The sequence below is a fragment of the Melozone crissalis genome, unplaced genomic scaffold, assembly GCF_028551555.1.
Source record: "Melozone crissalis strain CALT ecotype California unplaced genomic scaffold, PUWL_Pcris_2 ptg000041l_1, whole genome shotgun sequence".
Lineage (NCBI taxonomy): Eukaryota > Metazoa > Chordata > Aves > Passeriformes > Passerellidae > Melozone > Melozone crissalis.
In genome coordinates, this window is record NW_026535819.1 from 1,619,655 (window position 1) to 1,643,115 (window position 23,461).

At 45.0% G+C, this 23,461-nt stretch overlaps 2 protein-coding genes across 3 annotated transcripts in view; both read right to left on the reverse strand.

The window, feature by feature from the left end:
- Positions 1 to 23,461, reverse strand: part of RABGAP1 (RAB GTPase activating protein 1) — a 60,777-nt gene that overhangs the window by 15,557 nt on the left and 21,759 nt on the right. For both annotated transcript variants that reach the window (XM_054284484.1, XM_054284485.1), the window contains exons 13-15: positions 22,438 to 22,588; positions 1,399 to 1,512; positions 617 to 691 (exon numbers count right to left, since the gene is read on the reverse strand). In XM_054284484.1, the coding sequence (XP_054140459.1) occupies positions 617 to 691; positions 1,399 to 1,512; positions 22,438 to 22,588 (340 nt within the window). The remainder of the gene's footprint in view (positions 1 to 616; positions 692 to 1,398; positions 1,513 to 22,437; positions 22,589 to 23,461) is intronic.
- Positions 8,656 to 16,133, reverse strand: GPR21 (G protein-coupled receptor 21). Its single transcript, XM_054284486.1, has 2 exons — positions 16,045 to 16,133; positions 8,656 to 15,687 (listed from the first exon to the last, which is right to left on the reverse strand). Exon 2 carries the CDS (start codon positions 15,317 to 15,319, stop codon positions 14,273 to 14,275), a length of 1,047 nt encoding a protein of 348 aa, XP_054140461.1. The 5' UTR covers positions 15,320 to 15,687; positions 16,045 to 16,133; the 3' UTR covers positions 8,656 to 14,272.

Consider the following 23,461-nt stretch of genomic DNA (forward strand, 5'->3'; position numbering starts at 1 on the left):
AATTAAAGGATATTACACTGATGAGATCACTTCTATCAACAGCAATTAAGTTTAAAAAAGCATAATAGAGTTTCTTTTAAAAATATGAAGGTATTATTGTATCCTTCCCTAACCTCTCAAACCAAGAAGCACAAAGACCTCCAGGACAAGAGCCCACAGGCAGCACAGCCTGCCCTGAGCCCCAGAGAACTGACATCCCTTCAATGTCCTAAATCCTGCTCTGTGTATACAGGACAAGGCAAACACCATCTGTATTTCTGACTGATTCCAATAGAAACATCTTATAAAAAGCTAAAATCTGACCTTGAAACCATGTAACAAAAACATTTACAGTGTTGTCTTACACACAAATTCCATGCCTACTACTGCTCATGAGTGCAAGCCTGAATGGAAGGGGTCCCAGTGCAGGAACACAAGGGCAGGAACGCTGAGTCCTTACAAACACCACAGCAAGTCTGAAACAATGTACTCCTCCCTGTGTAAAACCACTTTATTACTGACCAACATAGAAGTGGATTTGTGCTCTGCAACCCCATTAGCTCAGAAGTCTGTTCTAGACACGTGGAGCAGTATTTATTCTTAATTCTAAAGCAGCTGAGGGTAAAGCAGCACTCACATGTAACAGCAGCACAGCAGCCAGGAAGGACTGGCCTTGGCAGTAGCCAATCTCCTCATCATACACAGAGTAGGCCTAAAAGAGGAATCAAGACTTTACTGGTACCTGTCTCAAGGTAACAAACACAATTAAAACAGAACAATGCATTGAACACAGCTCATACAATTCCCATGGATGGAGTGCAGCCATTGTCATTCCAACAAAGGGAAAATCTGTATGACAACCAAAGTGGGATACACAGAGGCAGTGGCTGGTTCCAGTAATGCATCAACATTGCTGCAAGCACTTATCTGAGTGCTTTTATCTCTAAACAGGTCCCACAGGGATGTTAGGAAGAGGAAGAAACTCTAGGAATTCAAAAGAAAGTGCTGGAAGCTTAAACCATTCCAGTTGAGATACCTGAATGCACTGAGCTGTCCATTTTTGCTGATTTCCACCGTTTAATAATTAGCTTCAGTGCATGCCTATGGCTTTATAACCTCTCTGGAGGTACACAGTCATCTGCAGTTACATAATTTGTCCAAGCTTGATCCAGGCTGACAGGTCAGGAATGATGTGAAGTCTTTGCACCAAACACTTCAGTGCAGAGAAATCTGGGAGGGCTTTAGGGCTCCTGTGTGAATAACCAGAGCCAGCCCATGGAGAGGAGCCTGAGCCTGGTGCCAGAGGCTGTCTGCATGACAGACCATGCTAACACAGCCCCTTCTTCTCAGCCAGCAGCCACACTGCTGGGGATGCTGAATCCAAGTTACCAAACCAGCCCAGAAGAGCTGAAAGAATACCTTGCATATTTTGTACAGGGAGTCCTGGCCATCTCCCCCAGTGTCTTTGAAATAATCATGGGCAGGGAACGTTCGATTGATGTCCCGGGTGATGGCACTGTCTTGTGGAGACTCCTATCAGAAAAAGAAAATAACATGCAAATTAAAGCACATCAAAAGAACATGAACTACAATATGCTAGGATTGAGACTTGGGAGATTAGCACTGGGTTCTGTGCACTGTTCTAAATTTAACAAGACCCAGTGTGCCCCAGCAGAGCTGGCAGCTGCAGATCAGAGCTGGGATAGATTTGGGTACCTCAGCACATCTGGGGAGGTCAGGGAGTGGCAGAAGGCGCTCTCACACACACACACACACACACACACACACACCCCATTTGTGCTCCAGGCCAGGACAGTGCAGATGCAGCCATCCCTCAGAGATCTCTGGATGCCAGCACTGCCCAGGCACACTCCTGGAATCTCACCACTGCAGGAGTAAGCAGCAGCTGTCCCAAATGCTGTCCCTGAGGTTCAGCTTGAGGAACCACTCCTCATCCCCCCAGAACTCAATTAGAGAAAGCAGATGAGTATGAGCCCTGGGGAGTGTCACACAGGAAAATACGAGGGAGTGCAGGGACAGGTCCTGCATGAGCTGGGATTTCAGCATGAGCAAGATGGAACTTTGTTCTCTACACCACCCTGACACCATCAGTTTCAGATGCCTTAGACATTTGGAAAGCTGAACAGTAAATAAAGGGGTTTAATCTATCCAAAAACTCATGTTTCCGCTTGGCAAATGGAAAAAGGTTAGAAGTAAAAGATGGCAAAAAAGCACACAATGTAATCAGTGTAAAGAACATTCAATACAGCTTGTAGTTCTTTTTCTTCACAAAATTATTTTTCAAACAACAACAACAACAAAATTACCACAGTGTGCTTCATTTTCAGTGTGCTTCATTTCTCTTCTGATTTTAATCCAAGGTTAATGCTCCTCTCTGGGGCTTAACACAGACATTTCATTAGGAAAGAAAGCATTATGCTGCTATTAGAATCAAGAGCAGATTGTTTTGGAAATTATATCAAAAGTACTGTTCAGCATTCCAATTTGATAATAATTAACTGGTAAAGAGGTCTATCTCATTATAAGGAAATTAGAAACAAACAAAATCCAATGCTCAATAAATTTCATATAAATAAACACCTTTTAAGTCAAAGACAATTATGCTAATGGCTGGCTGTTTGCAAGCAGGGAACGTCAAAGCCCAGAAACCATTCTGCAAACTTTCAACACGTGAATACAGACTTGGTGATAACTTTTAGTTTCTCACAAGTTTGCAAGACTGAATTCCAGTGAAGTGCTCCCAGGAGCACAGGCTGTGGCCACTGCCAGCAGCATCTGTGGTCCTACACAAGTGCCTTTCCTGAGAGTCACCTGTGCTCTGCTGCAATGGCAAAATCATCTCAAATCCACTTGCCTTCTAATCCACTTATTTAACAGCAGAGACAAAAGCATCTGGCTGGAAACTCTTAGGAGAGGATTCTCAAAGGAATCACTCATTATGGCTAAAGAGAACTAATTAGTGGCCCCTCTGGCTTTGCGTGACTTGCTCAGCTCTTGACTCCTGTGCCTCAGCACAATTCCTCCAGCAACCCAACGTGAGTTCCTGCAGCTGAAACACAGCTTGGGAAGAGAAAAATCAACGGAAATGATAAGGTTTAAAAAATGTTTTTCAAACCATGGCTTTGAAATCTCCCCATTAGTACAAACTGCTGCAATCCAAGCATTGTGTAACCTTTTCTTTACTCCTATTTTTATACCTTGCTGTGAGAATTGGCTCAATGGGCAATTTCTCATGCTTTCAGGGGACTGGGAACTGAAGGAAACCCTTCTGTACCCACACCCTTCACAAACTGGGATTGAAAAATAGAAAGCTAAGAATGACAGGAAGAAAAAGAAAGTAATAAAGAAAACAGAGTGGAAACCAGCCATGAGAACTGAGGCAAGTGTAGTGAAGATTAAAATTCTCATAACAGTTTGCTGCTCTGAAGGAAAGCAGGAAAATGTAGATGCTCAGACTCAGAATATGCCCTTCCTCCCCTCTTTTATACACTTTAAAATATTAAGGGACTTATATTGAAACCTTCCTCTCCGGTTGATTTAAACAGAAACTATGTGAGTAATTATGGAAACCAGGATGCAGTCCAGCTGGGAAAAGCCCATTTATCCTGTCAGGCTGCACATAAAAGCATATTGGTTCCCATCTCTTCAACCTGATATATTTAAAAGATATTTTCCATGCATTTTCATGATCTTGCAGGGAGCACCCTAGGATCTGCAAACCGTGTCATGCAGTTACAGCCTTGATCAACATATTTAGACTGAGACTGTGTTACTTTAGGAGCTTTTTCTGTAGCTTAAGGCACAATTAAAATGGAATGGAAAAGCTGGAGTTCTCTCTTCCTGGGACTGATCTACTTGCAGTTTTCAGCAGCTCAGGTTTATTCCTCCTAATCCACTACATAAACCCAAGAGGATGAAGAAGCTGCAGCAAAGAATTGCTAAAGGACAAGATTTGTGATGAAAAAAATGAAACAAGAAACCTCCAGAGAAGGGAGAAAGCTGCCTGCTGGAAATGGCTCATCACCCAAAGATCAGCTCCTGGAGAAAATCCCCTGGGGTATAAAACAGCCCTGACCTGGACCCAGGCTGGCTTCAGAACCACCACCAAAATGGAGAAATTCAAGGGGACCAAACTTTAAATTCCCCCTGCCCCAAGCCCAGAATGATTCCAACTGTGGAATTTTGCTCACTGCTGAGTTATCTGACACACCCACCACCAGCCCAAACTGTGCCTGACTCTCACTCTTGCCACATCCATTTCCACATTCCAGTTACTCCTTGGGAGGGTCCCAGTGACTGCAGGAATTCTGCCACATGGTCAGAGATTACTGTGGGAAGGGTCTGGAGTCTCAGGCCACACTGGAATTTTCCTTGCTCTGCCAGGGTGGGAGCAGCACGTGGTGTGTTGCTGCAAGGCATGGACAAGCCACCCTGGAGTGCACCAAGCCAGGGACAGATTCCAGCAGATCCAATACGCAGAGAGAGCCAAAATTCTGTGCAGCTTTCAGGGCAGCAGCAGGGGTAATATTACACGATGGGGAGAAGTTATTTTGAGCATATCTGTACATTTTAAGTACATTCAAATACATTAAATGATCTTTTGACAGCTATTTTTAGTGTTAGCAGGATCCTGTGCCATCAGGTCTGTTTTGCAGTCTGATGGCATTCCCATAATTACTTTTATTAAGCAATATTTACATTCATTTTTACACAGAGCGCACTTCCTGCATTTGTTTTTGTACCAAACCACTGGAGAAGGCTTTGGTAGGAGGAATTACACCTGTTACTGAGACCTCACAGAAGTGACACAAACCACAGTTCCAGTGTCATGTACTTGTTAACTTCCCACAAGGAATGCTGCCTGCAGGAGGTGTTACCTGGAGTCAGCACTCGCCCAGAACATTCACAGATAAAAAGTATTTGTAGAAAAAACCTGAATAATTTAGACAAATTTGGACTGGTTAGACACTGCAATTGGATACAATAGTGCATTGATACAGCATAGTTTCAGGCCAAATATGGCAATATAGTGCAATTCTAAAAATAAAAGTGAATCCCTTGTGATATGCAGCCCTTTCGCTCTGTTCGTTTCCTTTTAGGGCTCAAGTTTCCCACAGGAAAATCAAAGCGAGGAGTTTGCCTGCAGTGCCCTGCAGCATGTATGGATAAAGCACAAACACCAGGCAGGCTGGAGCTTCTCCTGCCCTGCATCCCTCCAAGACTATTTAGAGCCATGCAGATAAGGGGAAAAGTGCCAAGGAACACACCTTCAGCAGCACAGGAACAGAAAAGTCATCCGAGACAGGCCGTGAAAACATGTGACATTATCATTTATTTCTTAAATGTATTTATGATCCATTCAGACCTTTCAAATAAAGTGTACAAGTGCATTTCAGAATAAAAAACTACACTCTTCACACAGCTCTGTAGAACACTACATTTCATCAAGAAACTTGAAGCAAAAACTTCCTATTAAACCACCCATGCATCCTTTGGCTACAATAATATCACTGATCAACAAGTACTGCTAGTCAATTCCCAGTTTCCCTTTAAAGAGAAGGAGCATCCTAAAATATGCCACCCCTTCCAGAGACCTCTCTTTAAAGAGAGAATATTAAATAAATTAGCTAGGCTTTTAGGCAAAACAGTAAGGCTACTTAGTACTGTTGATGCATGATCCATATATTTGGAGAACAGGCAATCCCAGGCTATGTGAAATGCGTCAACAGCCCTTGAAATTTTAGTAGTATCAAGATTACATCAATCCAGAACAAATGGCAGACAAAAATGTAACCAGTGGAACAATCACTGAAAAATGTGCAGTTTCTGGTAGGATGGGAAGTGCTGATAACAGATTCAGAAAAGTGTTTATAAAATCCGCTAAGAACCACATTGACATTCTTAAAATTACATATTGTACAAAGCCCTAAACTCTGTGAGTGTACAACCACTGCCCTGTTAAACTGCTTGTTTGGGGATACATACACACACATGTAAAACACAGATATACTCATTGGAAAGCAATCAATTTAGCATGGCAGTGACTGTACAACTGCACAGCACACAAATATATATATGTATGTACATCTACAGCAAAAAGGAAACAAGCCAAGAGATGTATGACACAGCTGGGGTACACACCATCTCAAAAGGGAATAATACATTTCCTGGAGTTTTAACAGCTCTTAGCAAAACTACCTCTTGGAAATAATTATGCAAAGATTTAGAATCAGATATTTACATGCTTCCGATTTATCTAATTCCATTTAATAATTAAAAATATGCAAGTATCATTTTAAGTCAGTAACATCTGTCATTTTTGGCTCAACTGTAGTTTTTCTTATTATTAGTCTTAGTTGAAAAATCAGCTACAGAAATGTCTATTCAAACCATGGGGTGGAAGAACCCCTCTCCCCTGTACTTCCACAACAGCTCTGAGTTGGCACAAAACAGGTAATTCTGGAGCCCCAGCACAACTGTCCCTCAGCTGCCTGGTGCATGAGAACCCTTCCCCTGCCTGAGGCAGAGCCCAGGAGCATCGAGGAACCCCCCAGACAGCCCCACTGTGGCAGAACTAAAGCAGAAGCAGAGTCTCGAGGGTCAGCCTGCCTCTGATTCACCTGTCTGCTTTTCCAATCTGCTTTGGGGCAGGGTTCCCCACAGCTCTGCCTACCAGGGGCTCCACACTCACAGCTCTTTCTCATCTTTTAATACAAAACGATCTCCAGCATTAAAAGGTGCACAAAGTTCTTACAAACACACACATACACATTCTCACTATGATTTCATCTACTCTTGGCCTTTCCACTGACATTCAGGAAAAAACTATCAGTTGGAACACTGCTTGTGTAAGGAGCTGGATTGTCTCCCAAACAAAACTCCTTAAAACAACCTCTGACAATGTCAGATCTCCACAGGACACACCAGAAAAACCCCACTGGTGGCTTCTGCTGTACCAGGTACTGTGAAAGGTGCAAGGAGACAGGGGGACACAAGGAAAAACGAGCATCACAGAGCCATGGAATGGTTTGGGTTGGAATGGACCTGAAAGCCCATCCAGTGCCACCCCTGCCATGGCAGGGACACCTCCCACTCTCCCAGGCTGCTCCAAGCCCTGTCCAGCCTGGCCCTGGGCACTGCCAGGGATCCAGGGGCAGCCACAGCCTCTCTGGACAACAGAGAGGCTTTAAAGTAAGATCACTCCACTGCATTTCAGTCAGCAAAGCAACCTAAAAGCACATGCACGCACAGCCTCCCATGCTCGTGGTTTCATTGTAAACAGCATGTGAAAAAACAATTTAAAAAGGTACGAATACAATTCTGAAATCCCTGAAGAAAAGACATACCCACGAGTATTAAGAACAGTAAAAAAGCTCATCATTAGCAATCGCAAACGTGTTTCCATCCTGTTGCATTCATTAGAGGAATACAAAATTGAATCTAGTGTTTACATGCTAGAATTACAATAGAAACTAGATTTCAAAGGTTACATATGGAGAGAAATGTATCAGCATAGGAACTTGCAAAAGACTGTGCTGTACAGCATTTCCAAAGACATGAGTCTGTCAAGACAATACAACGATTGCAAATCCTTTCAGACAGTTCAAAAGCGTGGCTGGAGGTAATGCTGCTTTCTGTTCTCTGAAAGGATTAACTGCACCAGCATTTTTAGTAGGTTTTAATGACAATTTAACCTCAAGAAATGCCTAACCCCTCAAAAAACGAGGTGATCAGAAACATACAGGTACCTTACAGCCCTCAGGTTTTATTTCTTTGTACACTAAACATCAATTCATTCGACAGCATCTACAGAAAACGTTTTAAAAAATGTTTTTATGAAATACTTCTCATACTCAGTAATACTAATATTTAAAAATACTTCACAGTGTGGTACTAATGTAACTTCATAAAACGAGCAACTTGAGTTTGCTAAAGCTCAAAGCCTTACATTATATTAAAATAGTCCAAAGATCCCACACACACACAGAATCACTAGCACTATAAATATACTTAAGCCACTTTAGTGCAAAGTCTGGTTTTGCTTCCCCTGACAAATCCCTCTATATTCCTGCCAGCATATCAAAACGTCATCCTTTACTAATCTAATTATTGATTTTCAAGGATTCATTTACAGTTGAAATCCCAGAAGAACTTTTTTCAATTTACCATAAAAGTAATGACTTGGTTTATTAAGCATTTGATTGCTTGGTTCACGTGGTCGGTGTAACACTGAGAATGACTGGCATATGCACAGCAAGATTTGAGTTCATCTTTATGAGGAGCCACTTGAATTTATTTCACCTTTTCATGGAAGGATCTCCAGTAACGACCATCAGAAAGAAGCCAAAGCTTTGAATTACAAAATTGCTATCCTCATCTTACAAATTCACAAATGGAGGTCAGAACAGAGAGTCAGGACTGCTCTGTCCCAGCCCCTGGGCTGCAGCTCAGGCCTCACACACAGGCAGCTGGAGCCTTCCCCAATCCCCTCCTTCCAAACATGGGTGTCTCTACGAACCCCTACTCTAAACACCATCTAATGCAACGTGCATCCACTCAGCACTTCCCACAACCTCTCAGACAATAAAGCTGCTGGTTACCAACCCACCTACAGGTCTGTGCACAGGGAGCCTCCTGGGCTCTCCTGGAGCACAGCCTGTCATCAGCTCAGGGAAGCTGCCTCCATAAACAAACATTTCACCTGTCTAGAAAACAATGTCACAGGGAAAAAAACTGAAAAGCTGACCAAACAAAGTATATCCCATCAGATTAACTCCCTGTGGCTGGAACACCTCAGACAGACAACAGTGACACGGACTGACGTGACCTGAACTCAAACGAGGGCTGATCATGGCCCCAGGTCTGCAGGGAACCCCTTTGGGTTGGGTGTGGGGGACCTCAGGCTCAGAGGAGCTGCCTCCAGGGAGCAGCAAAGCCAAAGCAAAAAGGTTAAACTCCGTATTTAAAAGTGTGCATTGTAAAGAGAATTACTCACATTAAATACTCCATTGTTCTGACCCATCTCCAGCAGGTTTCCTCTCTTTGTTCCCATCAGCCACAACTTTCAGACTTTCAGTTTCTTTCTCTGAACACAACAGCACCTGGTTCTACACTTGCTAAATTTTAATTCTGAAGACCTATCCCCTTCCAAAACCATAACTTCAGTATTAAATGTCTTTGCTTATGTGCAGAAACATCTTTAGAGGCAGAACCTCTGCAAAGCACAGGCAATAATGGAAATACCAACTGGAAGTAAGACATCAGCTCAGAAGGCAGGAGAACACATTTCTCCGCAGTGGAAATGGGACACTCTCCCACCACCCCAAAAGAGGGGCTGTTTGCTTTGATGGAGGCATCTGTAAAACCTGAGCAGCTGCAGCCTCCCCAGCTCTGGCCTGACCACAGCCCCATACACACAACAGCACTCACTGTATAGGGAATACTGAAGATAACATTTGGATAAACCTGGATTAAAATCTGAGTTTTATCTTGAATGACACCAGGGGAAGGATGTGCTGTATTCTGCAAAGTCATGGAAGGGAAGAAGAAACCTTTCTAAACCAAACAATAAAATAAGGGTCAAGTCAGGCAAAAGTTTCAGCAGGTGCTTCAAAAACTCAGAACCAAACATGTGCTAAAACAACAACAAAAAAGCCTTCCAAAACCTCCACCTCCTCTTATTAAATTATCTAAAACAGATAAATTGGAAAATTTTTAGAAGGTTCTTTTTTTTGTGAAGTCTGAAGGCAGATACCTGTGCTCACATACTGGTTCCTAAGAAATATTTTTTAAAGCACCAATCTCACATAGAAGTTCTGTCAACTTCAGACCCTGATGTGAAGTAAGATCAGACCGAAATTTCAGACTTCCTGACTCATGGAGTTACTGCCTTGATAATCACAGCACTTGGGAACACCACGATAAATAGCAAAAAATCTCCATGTTGAATTTGCACAATGAATGTTTCCATCTCATATCACATCCAGGCCTTGGAAGTGTCTTTTTTCAGAAGAGACAAACTGAAATTTAGGGTTCTCACACATAAAGTGTTTATATGAGAGGGAGGGAACAATGCCATTGGGAATTCTCTGTCTCCTGCAAGTCTCTGTGCCTCAGTACTCTGTACCCTTCTTCCTGTCAAAGACTTGTGACAAATATCCAAAACTGCCCCTTGGCACTCTGACACTGAGCCATGTCAGAATTCCAAGTAGTAGAAACATATTTCTGAGCGATAAAAAGCCTAAAAACAAACTCCCCAACAACAAATAAAGACTGTAGAAACTGGTAACATTTAATAAAAAATTAACAGTAGATAATAGCAAAACTTTTGTTTGCCACAGAAGATTTCTGCTGAGTTTAAAAATACTATCCCTTGATTGAGATAATAAAAAAATAATATTTCACAGCTATTTTCCCAGTATATTTGGAAAATGACAACATAATCACAACCTAAACTTCCAGTAATCTTTAAAAAAAATTAAATAAAAAAGGACTTCTACATGAAGCAAATTAGCATCTTCTGAGAAGCTGTGAGTATAGAAATCCTTCCCATGGCACTAAAAAAAGCCAGTGAATTGCATCTTGCAAATTGAACCTTCCAGCAGCTTAATTTGAAAGTGAGGCAGATAACTCTAATAAAAAATAAATTTATAGTCTGAGATGGAACTTCAAAATTAGTTCACTTAATCATCTCACAGCCCCATTTTTATGAAGATGCAATTTGATTTCTGTCCTCTCCTCAGCGTGACATTCATCTGTGCAATGCTCTCACCACTCATTTCCAAAGCACCCAGACACAAACAGAGCCAGAAGTGGATTCATTTCAGATGTGGAGGATGAAAATAATCCAGCTGGAAAATCTGCTGCCTGACCATTCCTAGCAAGGACCCCTGTGCCTGTGTTGGGCGCATGACCAAAGGTGTTCAGTGCTCTGCTGAGAAATAAAGTCATGTTTGCCAAAATTATTTTTCCCATCATTGGCACAGTGAACAGAATTCACCCCCTGCAATTTCACTGAAGACAACAGACTCAAATGTTATAAATATTTAAAACACCTAAACACATACTACACATACTATACCAACGTTAAATTAAGAGGGGAAAAAAAGTAATTTAAATTTTTAAAATATCAATAAATTAACAGAGACAAAAAGAGAAATATTTGACACTAAAACCAAGCTAATGAAGCAACACTAAAAGTGTCTGTACAGTAGATGAAACTTGAATGCATCAATTGGCTGCAACTCCTCTCCATCCTTATCTCTTGGAGACTACCAGATTCTGATTTTCACCTCTTACAGGAAATGTCTGAGCTGAGGAAGACTTGGAGATGAGTAAGGCAACTGAAAACAGCCTGGCTGTCAGGAATGTTAGAACTGAACCTTTGCTGCAAAGCAGCAACAGCTGCAAGAATGCATTTGCATCTGGATCAGCCACCGTGCTCCAAGTGCAATTCCAGGCTCAGGGCTGAAGGAGCAACTGCTTCAGCTCCAGTTCAATATCTATGCCATGATTTAGACCCCTTACCAGTTTCAAAAACTTTCAAAATTTTAAAAAACTAGCACACAATGCTCCTATTTAAACCCTCTGTTTAGCCATAAAAAACCCTAAAAGAAACAATCTTTGCCTTGCAGCTTTCCCTTAAACCTGAAACTGCCATTTCTAGGGTTTTAGGCCCCAGCAGATTCTTCTCTTCTATTAAGTTCAATCAAATGCTATTTCAGTGATACACTGCATCATTTCAAAGACTTGGAAATGTTAGATAAGGTGAAGAGTCAGAGAAAGGCTACGGGGAGTTTACCTGAGAGGCTGTTCCAAAAATACCACACACACACACTTTGATATTAGTGACTAAAGCCCTTGAATTGTTCCCCAAAGCCCACCTTTGCCATCACACCCACAGAGCTCTCGAGACAATCAGCCAGGAGGTGCAGGAGCTTATTATCCCACTTCTTCCCCCAGTGAGCCACTGCAGGCCTGTGCCCCCCACCATGGCTGTGTCTGACCCAAATTCCCCCTGCAGGGCTCTGCCCAGCACAGCCCCAGGCTGTCTGCCAGGAGCCTGCACAGCCCCTCTGCTCCTCGCTGCAGACTGCAAGAAAGGGTGGTGTGAAGGCAGCAGGGTTTAGACAACCTGTGCTCTTAAAATTTCAGATGAACCAAAGAGGTTTTTTATCTTGAGAGCTTTGGACTGACTGTGGATGAAATCGCTGGAAGCTGATCAAGATGCCACTTAAATGCTTTGCCCCAGGGCCCTCCAACAGAAGGAGGCAGCAGTAGCAGGAGGCTCTGCCCCATTCCCCCCTGAACAGGTACACTCACATCCAGGAGAGGAACTCAAGTGTACCAGCCCTGAGTGCTGACAAATGCATGCCATGCCAGGAATGCTTCATCCTGCTGCTCTCTCTCTCCTTCCCCATTTCCTCACTGGCAGCCCCACGAGACTGCACTGGAGCAAATGTGGATGGGCAGCAGGGCTGGGCTGTGGCAATCGTGGCATGTGATGGGGCAGAGAGAAGCTGCTATCCTCCAGGGCAAGGCAGAGAGGAGAGGCCAGGGCTCACAGCACACCAGAGAGGAGGGGGAGTCTGCAGGAAGGACAGGGCAAAGTATTAAAAATACAATCTTGATCTAGAACAACACAGACTTGAAACGATTTAACAAAAACAAAACCTTCCCTTTGGCCAAGAGAATTACCCCAATTCCAAAAATATCACATTATTTTCCCTATCTTTTTTTTCATTCCCACTGTGACTAAGAGCACACCAGCTGCAGCAGAGGAGCTCAGGGAATTCCCCACTCAGCAGCCCAAGGCAGTGACGGGAAGCACAAGGAGGGGCACAGAGGGCAGATGGTTGGGGGCACAACCTCCTCTCAGAGCAGGAGAGACAGAGGGACAGCCCTGCACCAGCGACAGGGTGACACTGAGATCCACCACTACAGAATACTTGGTTCACTTTCATTTCCAAAATGGCATACTAAAAAGACAAGGATATTCTTTAGGAAAAAGTCAACAATTTGAGGGCCGTTCTGCCTTCTTAACAGCATGACAGTACTCAAAACATTTAATCTAGGCTAGCTTGAACAAGCTGTGGTCAATGAGATTTGGTTCCTCAGATATTGCCTTTGTCTGACCAGTTAGATATGCTTTTGCCAGCAGGATTTAGCTCCTGCTATATTTGAACCATCTTTAATCCCATGAAGGCTAAAGAAAAATGTCTCTGATTTAGCTCTGTGCACTTATGAATAACTTAAATACTACAGTTAAATTTACAACATAGCTCCCTTAGCTGTTTAGAAGACAATTGTTTTCTTTCCTTTCCCCTTAAGTTCCAGTATGTAAAATATCAGAAGAATTTAGATTAAAAAAAAAAAAAAAAAAGGGACATGTTATTTTTAAAGTTGTTCTTGAGAAAATTTCCACATACAAACCCGCGGCATTTCTCCACTGGTTTGAGAACAATTTTCACATGTTGGCATCATCCTTGAGTGGCTGCCACAACTCTGGTATCATAAAGCAACACGTATTTTCTCTTAGCTTATCAAAACACATTTTATTTAACTGCTAAATTTGGTCTGATCCAAGCTTTTCTTCTTACTTCACAACAAACAGGAAAACGCAGATGCCACACTCAGATCCAAACATGCATCCTACCAGGGAAACGGGGCACGGGAGCCAGACCAGCCCTAGGAGTGAGCCTGCCCAGACCACAGCGCTGCACTCACGGCTCATTAACAGAGTTCACACTGAAATGTTCGCATTGTTCACTCCTGTTCTACAAGTCCTGTCTAGGTAGCACTGAAAAACAAATTGTTTGGCCCCTTCTGTTCTGACGCTGGAACATTGTGTCAATATACTTTGGCATATATTAAAAAAATCCCTGTAATATACCATAGACTGTGACATTTCCACTTCAGATCTATCATTTACATGTGAAGCACGAATCTCCAAAGAACCCAGTAAAGCTGTAAGAAAGACTACATTTTGCCGAAGCTCTCAGACACCCACTCCATTCAGTCACACCAGCTGGAGAGGTAAGTGTCAAGATACAGCTTTATTCTTTAAAATGAATGTGGAGGTGAAACTCCACAGCCTCCTCCACAGCAATCATTTTTTAAAGTGAAACCACAACACTATGTGTTCCTGATCCTTCTATGTCAGCAGCATTTCTCAGAAACCTTTTTGCAAATCTGGGTATCTTAAAATCGTATCTAAGTTATTTTGCAATCTACGCAATTGTCCCTGCACTTCCCAGTCCAGCTGACGGGCGTCCTAGACATGACATCCATTGGAAGATCTTTTGCTCCTAGAGGTAGAGGAGTCCTTAGCTACCCTCTGTCTAGCACACGAGGCACAGATGGCCCCCGAGAGACGCTTCAGCCCCTTCTGAAAGACACTGTTGGAGAGACTGTAAATGACACAGTTGCAGAAACTGTTGCTAATGGCAAGCCAAGTGGTCAAGAAGGACGCGACGCGGTTACTGTAGACATTGGAGCTCTCCAGCAGGAAATAGATGATGTAGGGCAGCCAGAGGATGTAGAAGACACTGGTGATGCGGAAGAGGACCATGGCATAGCGCTTGTCCGGGCAGGGCTGGGCCTCGCCAGCCTCCCCGTCCTGCGAGCTGAAGCGCACACGCCGCTCGTTGATCTCCTTGGTGTGCTGCTGGCAGATGCGGAAGATGTTGAAGTAGGTGAAGCAGACGATGAAAGCGGCCGGGGCGTAGAGCATCACCACAATGAAGAGGGTGAAATAGGGATCGGTGTTCCAGGAGTTGGCGCACCACTGGAACACGTCCCCGTGATATCCAGGCTTTCCCCAGTGAAAGGAGGGCAAGAAGACCAGGCAGGAGTAGAGCCAAATGGTCAAGATGCAGATCCGCAGCCTCCAGGGGGTAACCAGCGTGTTGTAGGTCAGGGGCTTCGTGATGGCGATGTATCTGTCGATGCTGATGCAGGCCAGGGAGGCCATGGAGACGCTCTTCAGCACTGACACCACATAACCAAAGATTTGGCAAACCAAGGACTCACTTAAAACAATAGGATAGTGCAGCAGGGACAAAGAAGGCACCAGACAGCTCACGCCCACCAGGAGGTCAGCATACGCCATAGTCTGGATGAAGTAGCTGGTGGTGTGGTGGTTCAGCAGAGGTGCACAGTGAAAGACAAATATCACAATAATGTTGCCCGAAATAATCAGCACCATGAGGAACACAATAATAACCACTTCCAGGAGGCAAAAATTGATGGTCTCCAAATAGCTAATGGCCAGGAGACAGAAGGGCCGGCCACTCTGGTTGCCAACCAAAGAGGAGTTCATCTTGAGCACTGCAGTGATCTCTCTACTTCATGCTCCTGCCTGCTGTCTGCAGCCACTCCAGGCAGCTGCTGTCATTGCGGCTGGTGCTGTGTGTGCAGCAATGTCAAAACCGGAGCTCCAGTCCCCAGGGCTGCTCCAGATGCTGCTGCTGTGCATTGTCTGCAGCACAATTCCCCTTTAAATCCGGCTCCCCGCCGCTGCCGCCGCACCGGGACCCAGCGGCAGGCATGTCAGCAACTTCCCCGGCGCACCGGAGAGGGCTGATACCGATGCCCTCCGGGGTGGGCTGCCGCGCCGAGGAGGGATGAGGGGCTGGGGGAAGAGGGAGAGGAACCTCCACCGAGTCAGGACGAGAGTCCTCCCAAAGGCTGACAGAGAGAAGGGGAAAGTGTTTTACAGAACCGCCTCTCCCCCGCGCTGCCACCTCCGCCGCTCCCCTCCTTCCCCACGCCCTGCTCAGCGCTCCCCGCCGGCCCCGGCTCCAGCCCCGCTCCCTCCCCACGCCCCGCCGGCGGCAGCGGAGGCGATGCCGCCTCCCCGGAGCCCCGGCAGCCGGGCGGGGGGATGCGCGGCGGGGAGGGCGGGGGTCCAGCCCTTCTCCGCTGGCTCCATTTTGCACGGCGCTTTTGTTCGCCGCCTCTCCCGGCCCCGCCGCCGCCGCCCCGGCCCCGCCGCCGCCCCCCGCCCGGCCCGGGGCCAGCCCGGCCCCGCCGCCCCGGCCCTACCTGCGGCGGGGGAACAAAAGAGCGGAGCATCCTCGGGCGGGCGGCGTGCGCTCCGGCCGCGGCGATGCGGAGCCGGGGGCGGGGAGGCGGGAGGAAGGGGAGGGAGGCGGCGGGAGCGCGGGGGAGGGCGCGGCGCGGCGGGGACCCGGCGGGGAGCGGGGCCGCAGCCCCGGCCCCCACCCGCCCGGCCCAGCGCGCAGGGAGCCGGGCAGCGCCGGCCGCAGCCCCGGCAGGGAGGGCTGGCGCTCCGGGGACGCTCGGCGGGGCGGATCCACGCGCGGCCGGTGGCGGAGGGAGCCTCACCCGGCGCGACCCCGCAGCGCACGCGGGTCCCGGCCCTGGCGTGGCCGCGCCGCCGGTGCCGCAGGGACGCACACCCAGCGCAGCCCGCTCCTCCTCCCGCACCCCGCACGGCGAGCGCCAGCCGTCCATCACCGCCCTGGATTCACGCGCCTCGTCGTCACTTAAAGGCTTTTCCATCCCAGCCCTTTGGGCGAAATACCTATTCTGGAATAAACGCGCCTTTCCCAGGTGTACCGTGTGCCTCTCACAGGAGACACCTGAACCCAAGGGCAAAGCTGAGAACGATGTCCCACTATCAATCCAGCTGCTGCTCCAGGTAGGCAGGCACCTCCCTCCATACACACAGACACACACAGAACGCAAAGGCACCGCTGTCCCTGACATCGGACACCAAAGCAGAAAACCCAGCGACATTCCAGCCAGCAAACACCAGAGAGATTCACAGCACAGCACTTAAACTTGTATTCACACCCTAAGTTAATATCATCTCACTATTTAACCAGAAAAACCTCTTTGAAGGCAGAGAGGCACAACAAGGTATAGCTCTTGTTTATTGTTTGTCAAGAGCTTCAATTGACAGGCTGGAAAACACGTTCCCAGTTATGTGGGAGCTCATTCTCTGACCGCGACACCAGACTGCTCCACTGCCACCGCTTAGGGCAAGCCCTTGCCACAGGAATTTGTATTTGAATGGATCAAACCAGTAAAAAACTGGAGTGAAGTCCTTCGACAATCAAAATCATTTAGCCAGACATCAAAGCGTGCAGTTGGCATCCTTACAAGCTTAAGTCCACACTCTGAATTCAACCAATACCAACAAACCCAAGGGTTTGGTTAACCTAAGCTAAACATTGGTCATTCTGCAGAATACCTAACGGGAAATTAATTGTGGCCAAAGGAATAGATGTCAAAGCAACTGAGCCACAACTCTCGGGTTTTCAGCTGACCAGTAAGTACAAAAAGCATTTTATGATACACTTGTGTTGGCCAAAGATCTGTGCTGGGCAACAGCATGACTTGGCAGATTTTTAGTCTCATGCAAATGTCTGAAAACAAAAATTTGGGGGTTCTGCCCTATCTTTAACCCAAAAAAGATCTCTTTACTATTGTCCACCTTTTTTTTTTTTTAATTTATGATGTTTATACTCATGGCAACTGAAGTACTAGAACTGTAGCTAGGAAACATAAACTTTGAATTAAATTTAGGCCAGGGTATTGTGGATTTACAAAAAACAAGCTATGATTGAATTACTGCTGGAGAAATGATCTCCTATCTTTCCAAAGCAGAGAATTATTTACATACCAATTGATTCAAATAGTACTTCTGGATTCTTGGGCATGAGTAGACACATTCTAAACAGCCCCAAGAAAATGTACATTGATACATTGAACTTCCTATGTCAGATACATAAACACAAGGTAGCAATGGAAATACTGAGCCCAACCAAAACCACCTCTGGTTGATGAAATTTCTAAACAGAAAATGCACCATGAAATCAAAAAGTCCCCAGTGTTCAGGTTTTTATGAAAAGCTCCACGCCCTTAGAGCCGAGGTATTTCTGTAGAAGAGCCACGTCTGTTTTTTCCTTTAACTGATATTCTATTGTTTCTCCAAAGCTGAGAGCAACGACTCCACTCAGTGCTCTTGCCAGCTCACTCCTGCTTGCTTACAACACCCAAACCAGCAACAGCTCCACGTCCTCCTGCCCTGCAGCCAGCGGGGCAGGTGAGGCAAGCTGCAGCTGGAGGGTAACTGGGGTACAGGGCCTGCTCCCCAGCTCTCTGGCTGGGTGCCCCACCAGCCCAGCACCAGAACCTCTCCTAAAGACACCCACATGTGTGGCTGAGGTCAGTGAGACTGAAAATACTCTTGTGGTGTACAGACTTCTCCCACCTCGTCTAAGGCAATGCAAAGTACTCCAGAAATTATTCAAAGTTACAATGACAACTCCTGGGAAAACTGCTGCTTGTAAAAGATAATTAAACTTTTATCACCATGTGATCAAAATTAATCAAAGAAGGAATCTCAAGGTTCAGGCATAGTGACAAGGATACGTCATCGTGCAGTGTGATGCACAGAGGCATGGTAGGTTCCATTTCAGCTGATTGTACACAGTCATGGCCCTCTGTCCACCTGAAAATTCAATGCATTCTTTTTAATTTATAGGAACATATGGAAATATGATTGTGATATAAGTGGAAAATAAACGTTAGCCACCCACAGCTAAGGTTCTGTCACATTTTATGCTGCTGCTGACAACACATTCAGTCAAACAACGGTAGTGACATTTTCATCTATTTCTTCATTAAAAACCAGCATCATTTGCAGCAAGACAGACAAGTATATTTGGTAGAACGTCTGTGTTCTATAATCCTCGTCTCATGGAGACAAAAAGGTGGGAAGATGAGAAAGTGGGTAGCAGGAGTTCTGCTATAAGAAAGACTGGAACAAATTAATCTCCTACCAGGCCTGGGATTTCTCCCAGAAATGGTGACCCTGGAGTAACATTGCAGGATACTCCTCCTGACACTGGACTATTACTTTTTATTTTATTTGTGCCACAAGATGTCCCTCTCACGTTGTAATTTTCTTAATATAGTGTATTTATCTGGCACAACAGTTCATGGCTTTTTCCTTTCAACATTACTTCCTCCCACACAGACCTATATCCAAAGCTTTTTATTTTCTCCTCCATATTGTAAATGTCAGGTTTTTAATGTTGATATTATGAAGAACTTCTCTACTGACAGATTCAGTAGTTGTATTAATCCTTCCTAAAATTTGTCTGTTGTGGCTGTTGTCTCCTTCACTTTGTATCATGTTTATTTCTCTTTTTTAGCCTGTCTGGCTCTCTTTACGTGTTTTCTACTCAACAACACTTTCCCTCCACCTATGCCTGTCCAGAACTTGGAATATTGTTCCTGCAGGTGTCTGTGAACACCTGGAGTGAGTCCCTATGTGTCTTCTGCTACCTTTCAGTGGCTGGAAGGCTGAAGATTAACAGCCCTAACTGTGATTGCCAAAGTGCTACCAGGACCAGATGCCTCTTCCAGGGATTGTCTAGATCGTTTCACCTAGAGCTTGCTTTCTGTCCCCAGTAGGGACATGACCTTAATTCACTGGGCTGGCTTTCATCCACACTCCCCACCACCAGCATGGCAATCTGGAGCTGCTAAAAGCTTTATTATTGCACACAGATGGTGTGCAAATTCTCAAAAGTAATTTGTGGAAGCGCCATGATGGTGAAACTTCAACCTTCCCGCAATAACAAAAGCACAGAGAACAAACCCCAGCCAGTGTGTGGCAAAGAAAACCAGAGCAAATAATTAATATATGCTGTCATGATGACTGGAACACAAAGAGCACACCTTGAAACACAATTTCAATGCTATTTTAAAGTCATATTCAAGAAGAGAGCTAGACACAGCTCTCCTGAATGCCAGAACACAACAGGAGACATTTCCTTTTCAATCCTTCAGTAGCCACTACTCAACAGTGAACAAAAAACTGCTCTTTCAGCAATTAATTTGCAAAGGAAAGAAAAAAACAGAGATTACCTGAGCCTGCCCAGGAAAGCAACCACCAGAAGAAATACTGGGGTGCTGCATCCCACATCCTGTGCACAAGGGGAGAAAATCCCTGAAACAGGCCAGAAGGTTACGAAGCAGCTGTCAACACAGATCCTTATTAATTTGGGACTGTGCTGCTGCATGGGGTCAGGAAAAGCCTGGCAGAAATCAAATGCAGCTACAGGAATAGAGGGCAACATGAAGAGAGAAGGGGCACTGCATTATGAGCACAGGTTTCCTGCATCTCCTGCTCACATTCCAGGGCACGGGTTTTACATGGACTCCCTGTGCTCCTGCACTACACCACAGCAGTCATTCTCACATAAACCCCCTTCAAGGCATGGTAATGCAAATAACTGCAGGCTTGCCAGAGAAGAATTGGCATTAGTGACATGCAAAACATGGCAAAGCATTACAAAGATGGGAAAGCAATGTAATATAATGGACCCTTGTCTTCATATAATTAGCAATTTTTTTCCCAGGAACATTTACTCCTATATATTGCTGCATACTGACTGTAACTGAGCTGCTATTTTAAGAGCAGTAAGAATTAGTCACATTGGAACTCCAAAATTATCACATTTCATGCCTAAGAAAAGCATGAAAAAAAATTTAAGGCCAAAGTGCAGCCCAGCTTTATTATATTCTTGGCTATAATACTTGACATAGACTATGTCCAAAGGGTCTGCAAACATTGTATTGCTGGACCCTGAATTCATGTTCTCCTCAGCCTCCCAAACAACCCTTGCATTTTTTGCCTGTTCTCCTCTTCAGTACCTCCACACAGGCACTGAAAGATAACCCTGCTTAAAACCTTGCACATCTTCCACTTCCTGCAGACTGAAGAAATCCCAATTCCCCTGAGAACCAAGCACACATTTCTGTGCTCAAACACCAACATCTGTCCTTTCCACAGGAACAGTCCCAGCCTGCTTCCATATTTAAGTCACAATAAAACAAACAGCCATGGATGGCACTGGGCTAATATGGCACCTCCAGATTAGGGAGGTCAACAAAATTTTCATTTGCTGGAGCTGGTGTGCTGCTGATATAGCACAGACCTCATGAGACTACAGCAGGGCCTGAAAATGGTCACCCAGGACCCATTCTCTCTAATTCCTTAATTAGCTTCTGTGCTGAACGAGCACTGCAGGCATAGCCAGTGCTCCTCAGCAGAACACAGGGCAGGGCCAGCCCACTCTCCCTTACACTTGCACTCCAGAGATGCTTCCAACACGAGATGCAGGTTACTTTCTTTGTCTCAGCCAAATGACAAGGAGTGGAAAGGTTTCACAGGTTTAAAAATGAAATGTTACACTATCCCCTTCCAGCTGACAAAGATAGTAGCAAACGTGTCACCAACTGTGCCACAAAGACATCATCTTTTGCATTCTGATACCAAAGCACTGAAACAGAGAAACAAGTGAGGCTGACAACTACTCACCAGGCAATTAAAATAACACAACAGGATAGCTGTGATCACTCCTTGCCAGAGCACTCAACCTCCACATTACTTATATGATTTATTCACCATAAAATCCATGTTACAGCTCTACAATGCATAAACCAGTATTAAGGAATTTGGATCAAGTTTTTTCTATATTCATCAATTATATGAAAATACTTATTTTCATATACAGAACATTTTTAGCTGATTTAACATGATTCATTCACATTATGTAGGAACCCTCCTGCATGACTCCAGCAGAAACTGAGTTTAATTTCAGAAGCCCTCCTGCCCTCGGACTAAGGTCTTTAATTGCTCCTTGTGAATCCGTGCCATCAAAATATAGAGATACAAAGGCTGATTCACTTGTTTTGCTTTTTAACTGGTGAATAATTAATTTCTGTAATATTTGTACTTAAGCTGTATCATTAATAATTTCTAATACAGTCCTTCTAGACTTGCATGTTTGATGAAAGCAATAAAATCCAATGTAGCTATACAGATAATGGTCAAATCCAAATTAACACATCAGTTTTCTGGATAAGAAGGTGACATTTCATTTTGTGACCCATTCGTTGCTTGAACTTTGAGAACCACCGAGTGATGTCTTTACAAACGATTCTTATATCCTTTTCCTACCTTACTGGAGTCAGCATTCAAGATGAGAAGTCACAAAACTGCTGTCCAATGCAAAAACATCCATATTGTTCTGTTTTATTTCTACCAAAAAAGGCTGCAATTTCTACTAGTGTTGGATTTTTAGCATAAACACTGAGACAACACAACAAAATTCAGCTTCCATTCAGAAAAGCCAAACAAGCAAAGAAAATTAATCTGTCCATTATGAAAGCAATTAATAGGATATTTCTTTTTTACAAAAACAGAGCTATATAAGGAAAGCAGTGTAATGCCTCCAGCAGCTCTGTTAGGGTTTTTGTTGGAGGATTGAATCACAGTCACTCGTTGGTACGTCCAGGTACACTCAGGGACCCTGAGGCAAGAGAATGCCTGAAGCCACTGCATTCCCACTCTCTGAGAAATGGGAGGAAAAGAGCTGAAAAAAGGCACTGTACCTTTGTGATGAGGATCCTGTACTTCTCCACCAGGTGGTCGTTGTTGTGACACCCTGCCAGCAGCTGCCACACCTCGCCCCGCAGCGCCTCGGGGACGCCGCTCCGCACCAGCGCCGACAGCGTCTTGGGCCGCACGCTCAGGTTCAGGTGCCTGCAGGGAGGGCTCGGTTACTGCCCCACAGCCACAGGAACCGGCTGGAACAGCACTCACAGCACCCTGCCACGCACTCCAGATCTCCGGGTGAAATTCAGCACACACAGGCACACCCAGGAACAGCACTCACAGCACCCTGCCACGCACTCCAGATCTCCGGGTGACATTCAGCACACCCAGGCACACCCAGGAACAGCACTCACAGCACCCTGCCACGCACTCCAGATCTCCAGGTGACATTCAGCACACACAGCACCCTGCCATGCACTCCACATCTCCACGTGAAATTCAAGTTCATTTGGAGAACTACTTCCCAAACTGTTTTCTTGACTCTCATTAAATTTATATACATCTAACATTCAACAAACCAAAGCACTCCATTAAATGCTAGAGGACAGAGGTCACAGCCTGTAAATTCCAAGTTCAAACTACCCCAAAATGAGCAGTGTGCATGAGTCTCCTAGCAGGAGGTGACCCTCTCAGGGAGGGAGGGACAGAGGAGTCAGAGCTCTGGGAATCACCTCTCGTGGTTCTCAACTGCCCCCCTGCATCAGGGCAGCCTCACTGCACCAGCCAGCCCCAGCTGAACAGCTCCTTCCAGCGAGACCACTGACAGCTCATAAATTACAGCACTGCAAGCTCTAAAAACTAAACCTACTTATAATTTATGCACTTACAGCACGTTAAGTTGAACAGCTCATTTGTGGCTTATATATAAAAATCCCCAAAAGACACACGTCTTTAAATCACAGAAATTACTATTTTTCAGCAGTTACTAAAAAACAAACTTCTGGATAAAATGATCAAGAGAACTGACAGACAAAGCCAGGCAGAAAGATGAACTCGTGTCACATCAACTGCATTATGTTC